The sequence below is a fragment of the Perognathus longimembris genome, chromosome 7, assembly GCF_023159225.1.
Source record: "Perognathus longimembris pacificus isolate PPM17 chromosome 7, ASM2315922v1, whole genome shotgun sequence".
NCBI lineage: Eukaryota > Metazoa > Chordata > Mammalia > Rodentia > Heteromyidae > Perognathus > Perognathus longimembris.
This window is the reverse complement of record NC_063167.1, coordinates 11,946,707-11,956,330: the sequence shown is the minus strand read 5'-3', so window position 1 is coordinate 11,956,330 and position 9,624 is coordinate 11,946,707. Positions and strand designations below refer to the sequence as shown.

Genomic DNA, 9,624 nt, shown 5'->3' with positions numbered 1-9,624 from the left:
GCCCGCAGGCAAGTGTGAACATCCCCAAGTCCACTGCGGGGCCATGACTTGGCCGCCTTGCAAGCTGGTGTTCTAGCCCAGCCCTGCCTGTCCAGCTCTTAGGCCGGTTGAGAGACACCAGAGCCAGAGCCGCTTGGGAGAGAGAAGAGAGGTCTTAGAGGCTCCTCCGAGGGTTCACTACCACCCCGGCGGGGAAGATGGGAAAGAAGCTGAATGTGGGGTGAGATGGACGGCAGCCAATAGATGTGGCCTGGGCTCCTGTGAAGGCAGTTGGAGCGAGGAGGCCCTCACTTCCCTCTGGGCCTCAGTTTCCCCATCATGATGGAAAGCTGATGTTTGTGACCACCCTCCCCTTTCTGAGGCTGCTGCCTATCCTTGTTCTGACTTATCACGAGAGGACTCTCCATTTTGCTGATGGAAGTGAAGAGTGGGTGAGAACTGGGGCGTGGCTGCAGGTGGCTAGTACTTCCATGGTGGGCTGAGTCGCATTCGGAATCTCTTGTTCCCACCGTCTTTCCCCAGAGGAGGATGCTGGACCAGGAGCTTTCCAAGGGTGAGGCTTGGAGTCAGGGTTCCACTCCCGCATGGCCTGGAGCCATTTGCCTGGCCTGTCTCGCCCTTCGCCTCCTCATTGAGAAAGGAAGCTGTGAGCACCGAGCCGGGGGAGAGAGGCGAGGACAGCCCAGTCTCTGAGCACCACGCTCGACGCCACACATCCACCTCACCCTCCTCAGGCCCTGACCCCTGGGACCCTGGCTCTGCCCAGGAGGGCTGCCCCAGCAAGGCCACCTTTGGCAGACTGATGTTTTTATCCCTGGAAGCCGCCTCTGTGTTCATAGTCAAAGCCCAGCTGAGGAAGTCGAGGAAGTCGTGGCTCCTGAGTGGCCAGGGCCATGCCGGGCCAAGCTGCCAGGGGGCTCTGTTTTCTTGAGACAACACCACAGAACCCTCCTCCCCTCTGCCCACTGTCTCCCCCACTCCTCACCCCAGCCTGGGGGGAGCTGCATTGCCTCACTGTGCCTCCAGCTTTGGTCCTGCTAAGTTTCCGTATGGGGGGGGGGGCGGAAGGTCACAGGTCATTCACCAGCCCCCAAGGACCGTCCCCACCTCTGACTTGCTGCCCTCCACACCCGCCCTGTGCCAAGGAGTTCTGATCCCAGCCTCGTGACCAGCCATACTGCGTGGAAGCAGGGAGTCTGGACTGTTGGAGGGGGGATGGGACTTGCCCGAGGCTGAGCAGCTTGGGGGGGGGGCTGAGGGAGCTGCCCCGTCTCCGCTGGCCACTTTAAGGACTGATCTCCAGGAGAGGTGATGGTGACAGTGAGGATGAGCAGCTGCTCTCCTGGGCACCGCCTGCAGGGGGGAGGTCTCTCCCCAGGTGAGACCCCCACTATGTGCAAAGTGACACAAAATGTCCGCCAGGTGGCGCCTAAGTCTTAGAAAAGAGTTTGGTCCTGACCAAGAGGGCCCCAAGCTGTGACTAGGGAGAAGGGGAAGGGCAGGATTCAGGGTGCAGCGGTGGGCTGTGTCACTTGGGACAGCCTGCCTTACTTCTCTGGGCCTCACTTATTCCACAGACATGGAAGAGGGGAGCATTGTGGAGACGGGAACCTAGAAAGCTCTGAGCCCTGTCCCTGTCGTTGTCCCATGGCGGGGCACCGCTCTTCAAGCTCGAGGCCATGGCCACTTCCCCCCAGGCAGGGGCAGGAGCCCGACCAGGCCAGCTGCAGGGTGTCAGGGACCCCGCCTTCCCAGGCTGGAAACCCAGGACTAGGCCCCAACCCCAGCCAAGAAGGACCCCGCCATGGGAAGCCAAGTCAGGAGACCTTTATTGACTGGAGGAGTGGGGTACAGGATGAGGCCAAGGGAAGGGGGACTTGGGGCAGTAGAGTCTCACTGGCCCAGATTCCAGAAAGGGGGCGGTGTGCCTCTGGCAGGGCCCCACAGGTCAGAAGGCAGCACCCTGCAAGCGGTGTGGGTCAGCTCGGCCCCTGGTTTGGTGGGGCCCATCAAGGCAGGGAGGAGGCCTGAAGCTTGCCCTGCCCGCTGGGCTTCTGAAAGGGTAAACAAGTAGGGCCCCAGGGGCCGGGCGGCTGGGCCAGCACACAGCTGACCACCACTCCAGCAGTAGGGGGGCCTAGGTCGACCCCTCAGGGCCCCTGTGGCCCCTCCATCCCAGGGCTGCTGTCCTAAAGGCTGCTTCTCTTCCAGGCTTCTGGCCCTTTCTGCCATCTTCCTACATATCTCCCTCTGCCTTCATCTCCACCGGGCTTGGCTTCCCCTGTGACAATGGAGCAGCGGTCACTGCCAGCCTGGGCTGAGCTTCCTGGCTGTCCAGACAGGGCACAGCATTGAGGGTTCTTGAGTCTGGTCCCCTGGGGGCTGCTGACCCTGAGGGGAGGGGAGGAAAGGAGCAGAGGGCCCTGCAGAAACAGCAGGTCTGGTGCGGTGCAGAGCCTGGGCCCCTCACCCCTGCCTACAGTTCCCCAGATCCACGGGGAACAGGTCCCCTGTTGCCTCCCTTCTGCAACTGTCCCTTTTCCTACCCAGAGGCCACTGCCTCCTAGATGGCTCCTAGTCCTCACTTGTCTAGCCCTGCTCCTGCCTTCTTCTTTCCCTTTCTACTACCCTCTCTACTTCCCTCCAGAATTTTCCTCCAGGTTTCCTGCCTGCCTCTTCTACTTTTGTAGCCCTCTTTACTGATGCAGGTTCGAGGCCCTCAGCCTCCTCCCCGTGGACAGGCCTCCTCCACCTGGCCTCAGCCTGGCCTCTGGTGTCCACACCCACCGTACTGGCCTGGTTGCTGCAGGGAGGTCAGTCCTGTGACTCCCCAGGTGTGCAGGGCTCTGGCCAGGGCAGGGTCACCATGAGCAAGAAGAGCTACAGCTGTGCCCATCTCGCTCACGGCCTGCTCAAAGGGGGCCGCTGTGGATTCTGAGCCACTTTACTGAGGGTGGGAGCGGAGCCACAAGTCCCCAAGGCCGAGTTAAGCCTCCTTGAGCCATCTTGCAGGACTGGCTGGAGCCCACAAGCCAGACTTCATGTCCAGCACAAGGCCTGACGGGAAGCGTGGCCCCAGGACACCCCTCAGCCCCAGGCCTGTGCTGGTGTCCCAGTGGGGCTGGGTAGTAAGGGCTTTGCTAGTCAAGCTGAGAACCTGCTCTTTCCTCTCTTGCCTCACCTTCTGCACTCAGGGGAGACCCCCGACATGCCCCATCCCCCCAAGGCCAGAATCCACGTGGGACGTGTCCATGCCCAGTGCTGGGCTCTGAGGAGGGGCAGCAGGGCAGCCCTTTACTCTTGCCTGGCCCTACCCCCATGAGCCCCATCTGCTGGGGTCCCCTAGCCAAACCCTCCACCGTCTTCTCTCTCAGACTGCAGAGGGGCTAGGCTGGGATGCGGGAGGCTGGGGGGCCCTGTCCACAGGTGACCTCCTCGGGGACCTCGGGGGGCGGCTCGTAGATGCTGCAGTTGGGGGTGGGCCCGCGGCAGTAGATGTTGAGGTAGCTGCGGTACTGGTCCCTGTATGTGTGGCTCTTGATGCACAGGGCCAAGCTCCGGTCACACTCACACGTCTCCTTGTCACAGTTGGTCTTGTTGAGCTCACCTGTCGGGGGTGGGTGATGAGCAGGTGCTAATGTCAGGATGTTGTCAGGGGACATAGAGTGGGCCCAGGCCAAGAGCAACACTGCCACTCTCCCCCCCCCCCCCCACACACACACCGTGCCAGCCAGCCGTGCCAGGTGGGAGCCTAGAGTTTCAAACTGAGGAAGCTGTGGACATCCAATATGGTAGGGTACAATTGGGGAAACTGAGTCCCCCCCCCCCCAGGATGGGTTTACTCCAACTCTACTGGTCACCTCCTACTCTCCCAGACTTCCTTTCCCTTTTGTGGCAAAGATGAGGACCCATCCCTGGAAGGGAGAGTCGGTAAGTACCAAGGAAGGAGAAGCAGCCCTTAGGCCCATTCAGATTCACACGCATATAGTATGTATTCCACTGCTTTGGTAAGGGGGCTCGCACTCAGGGCCTTGGGCTGGCTGGGCACCCTACCACTAGTCCCTGCTCCCAGCCATTTTTTTTTTATGTGGTTATTAGGTAAGGTCTCACCTTTCCCTAGAGCTGGCTTCCAACTACAGTCCTGGAGACGGAGCTGGGGGTGGGGTGGGAGGGCTCAAAATACCATCTTTTCCTATCTCTGCCTCCTGAACAGCTCGGATTATAGGCATGAGCCCCTGCGCCCAGCTTCTTCATTGCACGCTATTATTCATCTTAGATGAACATTCCACTTTTAGCATCAGCGTATCCCAGGCAGTATATCATTTTTCATTGTTTGCCTGAAATCTGAATCCCATGTCTATCTGGCAAGCCTACCCAGCCCTGGTTGGTAAAGCTGGCCGTCCATCCCCACCCACCCCCACCCATTCCTGGCCTGGATGGGCGGGGCGGGGGGGGGGAACTCACTGCAAACAATCACTGTGTCGTTCTCAACCCTGTGGTCATAGTGGTCAACATAGGGGCGGCAGCCGAGGTCAAATTGCTTCTGATAGCAGCAGTCGTGGGCGTGGCAGCACCTGGGGGGCAGCAACGGTGAGCCCGGGGCTCCGGGGCAGCTGGCTGCTCTGTCCCCCTCCCAGCAGTGACCTGGGACCATCCATTCCAGTCCCTCTTGAGCCAGATCTTCAAACAGGCCCAGAGAGTGACAGTTGCTCGCCTGAGGTCCCACAGCTAGGCAGAGCTGAGTCTGCTGCCCTGGATTTTTGTCTTTGATCCTGTCTCTGTTCTATCCCCCATTTCCCATTGGAGCCTTAGCTGCAGGCCATCATGCAATGCGGTCCAGCAAGGAGAGGGGCAGGTGTGCCTGGCTCTAAGCCAGTGTGGAGGAGCCCCCATGTACACTCATGCTGTGTACCTGGCCGTGCCTCATGGCTGGGAGGGACAAACTCTGGAGGGTCAGGGGGGCACTGGAGGATGGGGCACAGGGAGCAAGTGCAAAGTGGTGTTCCCACTCCCCCGGAGGGGTGAAGTCAACGGTCAGCATGCATTGATAAGCGACCAGTGACTTGATGCCAGAGGCGCAGAAGCTGGGGCTTCCAGGAGGCCCCCTGTCCATCACCCAGAACCCATCAGCCTGACGGGAGCGGCTGTCACCGGCCTTGTGTCTAGGGCAGCATTGCTGTGTAACCACTGCCCCCACATGTTCTTTCTGGGTTCCTCCCTAGAGGGGGGAGGAATTGAGAGATTTCTAAGTCCAAGACGTTGGGGAGAGATGACAGAATGCCTTAACCATCAAAGACCAGGCTCCGGGCCCCTAGATCATCCAACAAGCCCAGGCCTTGGTGAAGAGGGCCCCTTCCTCCTGGTGGAGACAGAGGTCAGTCTGACCTTCAGCTGCCCCTTCCTGGTCCTCTGCATCCTGCACCTACCAGTCCACCTCATCCATGGGCTGGCCGCGGCCCCCCAGCCCGCAGTAGCACCCGTAACCCACAAAGGCCAGGATGGCGCTTCGGCCTGTGACGGCCTCCACCATGGACTTCAGGTTGAACAGGCTGCTGTGGGCTGTGGACACAACTGCAAGAGAAGCCAGAGGGTGAGCCGAGCCCTGCCCTGCCCACCGCCCGTCCTGCTCTCTCCACACCTCCACCCGCACCCTGCATGGATGAGGGAGGCTTGGGAAGAGGAAGCCAAAGATTTCAGATCCTCCCCACCCCCATCTCTCGGGCGACTCTTGAGACATGACTGTCTAAAGTCCCCAGTGTTACAATCTTAACTCTTTCCCAGCCAGAAGGGCTCAGACCAGAGCGTCACACAGACCTGAGCCAATCCAAGGGCCTGGGGTAACAACGAGTGGTTTAAGTGCCACTTGGCCCAAGAAATGACTTGACCAGGGCCCCCTCACCTTGCTCCAAGGTGGAAATCCTCACAGCTATACATGAGCTGCCCTGCAAGGGACCAGCTCAGAGCTAGGCCCCCACCATCAGAAGAACAGGAAATGTGGCACAGGATGCATGTGTGCACATGCATACACACGCATGCACACGCACACACATGCACCTCTGGAGACACACACCACAATAACCATACTCACACCGAGATGGGCTCACACACTCCAGTGTCAGCCCGGAGACACAGTTCACAGCCATGTGTGGCATACACAGACACCCCCACATGCCTGGACACACCTCTATGCACGTACAGACATGTGTCTGGCTGCACACAAACTCATTAACTCACAAATACACACGCGTAGGTCCACAAATGTCAGCAAACAGCACCGTTTTACGATGCTTGCTCAGCTCTGTGCCCGGCGCCCTCGTGGCTTGTAAATGCCAAAGGCCCATGGCACCTTTACAAGAGCCCAGAGGAGTAAACAGCCTGGAGGAGAGGAAGAAGCCTGACAGGAAGTGGAGGCCCAGAGACAGGAAGGAGCCTTTGGCCAGTGGAACCATAATGGAAGCACCCGGGTTTTCAGAGGAAAGACTGAAACAAGGAGAAGGGGGGCATCTCCCCAAAACCAGTGCTCACCGCTGCCGGCCAGGACGGCGATGGCAAAGAATTTCTTCACACCCAGGCTGGACCTGAGGGAGAGGAAAGCCAGAGCCTGAGTCCAACCTTCCAGTTTCCTGCTGTGGGGCCTACTGTTCCTCCCTGGCCTCAATACAGGCACCACTCATGCTGCCCCTCCATGCCTCAGTCGCTGTCACCTGGGCTTCCCCACCTCTCCTGTGTCTCCTGAAAGCACACCTCCATGGGGTTGCAGAGCCAGGAGGCTCTGGAACCAATTTCCTACCATGCATCAGCTTCCCACACAGGAAGTCATTCCCTCAGTCCAGAGCCAACCACTCTGGTCCTGGGATGAGAAGTCACGTGACCCAACATGGCGGCTTGGTCTTGGACCCAACAGCCAAGAAAGAGATCGATGTACCTGGATTCTCCTTCTAGCTCTGCTACTAAAATGTAGAGTGACCACAGCTTGTGGCCTCAAGCATCTCATTAAAGGTTGACCCTTCTATTCCTTCTAGCACTATAAACACAATGTCATATCCCAACCCAGCACTTAGAAACAGAATTATGCTTTCAGGAGGAATGAGCTCTAGGAGCTAGATCCTTACCACATTCCCTACCCTTCCAGAAGCTTCCATCCTGGAGCAGCAGGTACCTACCTGGAGGTTCTCCAAGGAGGGGAGGCCCTGAGGTTTGGCCTCCTCCACCCAGAGGGGCATCTAACCAGCACCTTCTTCCTGAACCCTTTGGGGTTGGCCTGCGCCCCATCTGTCATGTCCTGGGTTCTGGGGGGCCAGCGACATAGGGCTCAAAAGGTCCTGGATATGCTCAGAAGGCTCCGGGGAGCAGGCCCCAGCTTCACACCATCACCACGCACACTGGCAGGGGAGTGCTGGGGCAATGCCCCTGGGCAGGAGGCAGCCCAGGTGCCCTAGAAAAAGGAGGCCCCACCTCTTCCCTCCCACTGCCACAGCCCTGCCCACAGCCAGCTGGCAAAGTCCCCACCCCTCACACGGTCTAGCCTGGCCCCCTGGGTGGAGTTGTGTACCTGCCCAGGAATCACCCCCGTGTGGATTTGAAATTAGCCAGAAGATCTCTCCATCCCCTTCTGGAAGATGCTAAAGAACAACAACAACAACAAAAAATTCATTCACTGACACTTGTTAAAGCCCTTGAACTTTAGTGGGAGGTGGAGAGGCATCAGGTAAGTGTAGGGCTGTTGCATCCGGGTCTCGGGGTGAGAAAGAGAGATGAAGTGTGACGCCAAATCTAGCAAGGAAAAGTAGAAGTTTCCAGCTAAGATGCAGGGTGGTGGGGAGGAGGGCTGGTGGCTGGAAAATGACCAAGAGGTAAAGGGATTTCTGGCTCAACTGACTCAACAGGATTCTTGCTGAGGAAGCCTGGTGAGCAGACATCCCCTGGGGGGCAGGGGAGGCTGGGCAACCCATCAGATATGGGGGTGATTAGAGAGGGCCGAGATCGTGGCTGAACCAACATAGCAGGATTCTTACTAAACTCTGGCAATACACACACACACACACACACACACACACGGCTTTCTTGAAGAGTTCAGGGGAGCTGAGTGGGGTCTGATTAAGAAAAAGACATTTGTTCAGGTCCCCCCTGGCCTCCAGGATCTGTCTTCCTCCTTCACCCTTCAGGTGTCACAACTGAAAGTGTCTCTGGATACTGCCAAATGTATCCAGACAGGCACCATTGCCTCTGGTGGAAGGCCAGAGAGTCGGCACTGATGGCTTCCGGTGACAAGGGCGTTGGCATGGGGGGGAGGGGGCAGAGGGAGGCTTCTCCTTAGACTGGGTGGTCAAGCTGGTGGGAGTACAATCCCAGCATCCTCTGCTTCCTGGCAGAGGACTTGGCTGGCATTCCTCCTTCTCTGCCTGGTCCTTAGCACCAAGACCTCACCAGGTAAGACTTGGCCTAGCCGAGGTCAGGGGTTCTATGCTGTGGTGGTGGTTGGGGGGGGGGTCCACTCAGGTGTGAAGACTTGCTTGTTCAAGAGTCTGATCACCATCCTCAGGTGAATTAGGAGGTGGGAGACAAGGTTACTTGGAACATGGACCCCTAACCTGGACATGACACTTCTTTTCCAATCTCCCCACACCTGCCGACAAGACACATCAAGGAGCCTCTGGGGCTTCCATTCCTAACCCCAGCTTTGCCAGCTTCCTCTTCTGGTGGCCCCAAACTGCCTAGCCTATCTCCTGTGTCATTCGTCCCCCTCTGCCCAGCTTCCTCTCCATGGAGCCAGGTCCCTCTCCTTCCCAGGAAGTTGTTCTAGAAATACCAGGCCAAAGCCATTCACAGGTCCTCCCATACAAAGGGGGCAGTTTGCGCTTGCGTGTGCATAGCTTTATAGACAGCTATATGTGTTTGGGCTTGGGGATCTGCACAGCTCCTTCAGACCAGGGATCCTACAGAGCAAGGGCCCTTATCTCCTCCACAAGCCTGGGGGTTCCCCGTGGGATAAAGGCATCACTGCCTCCACAGACTCAGTGACAAGGTTGTGTTCTCACTTGACTGCCCAAGCCTGGGTTTCCATTCTTGCTTTCATGCTTGCATTCATCTCTTAATGAGATCCCCATGCTCCAAAGGAAGGAACAAGATGTAAGGCTGAGGACAGTCCCCAGCCTCCAACGTACAGGTCCCCCGGAGTCCCTGAGATTCATACAGAGAGAGCCAAGGCCAAGGACCCCTAAGAGCCTGTGCTAGGCCCCACTGCAACTTCATCCTCTGTAAATCCCACTGGAGAAGCTGCACTGGGACGGTCACGTGGGTGGGAGAGGCCTTCTCCCCCGGGGGAAGGAGCGGTTCCTCGCTCGGCCCTCCCCGCACCTAGCCCAGGTGTGCTCAATAATCATGTCACTAATAAACTGGTCGGCCCAGAAATTCTACTTTGGGGTTTGTAAACCAAAATACAAGACCTGAGTTGTTTTTCAGAGACAGATACAAATGGACATGGACTGGGGTGATTTAGGGGGCTTCCACGAATCCAAGCAACTTAAAGAGGGGAACTCATTAGGCAAATTATTAAGTATCCATTCTGAATGGTGTTTTTGAAGACTAGTTGATGTTTGAGGAAAAAAAAAAGCACTTGGCGGT

At 57.8% G+C, this 9,624-nt stretch overlaps 1 protein-coding gene across 1 annotated transcript; it reads right to left on the bottom strand.

Annotated features, from left to right (window-relative positions):
• Positions 1 to 3,386: 3,386 nt before the first annotated feature.
• Pla2g2f (phospholipase A2 group IIF) lies at positions 3,387 to 7,299 on the bottom strand. Its single transcript, XM_048352094.1, has 5 exons — positions 7,164 to 7,299; positions 6,526 to 6,578; positions 5,427 to 5,571; positions 4,465 to 4,574; positions 3,387 to 3,607 (listed from the first exon to the last, which is right to left on the bottom strand). Exons 1-5 carry the CDS (start codon positions 7,277 to 7,279, stop codon positions 3,387 to 3,389), a joined length of 645 nt encoding a protein of 214 aa, XP_048208051.1. The 5' UTR covers positions 7,280 to 7,299.
• Between the last annotated feature and the right edge of the window lie 2,325 nt (positions 7,300 to 9,624).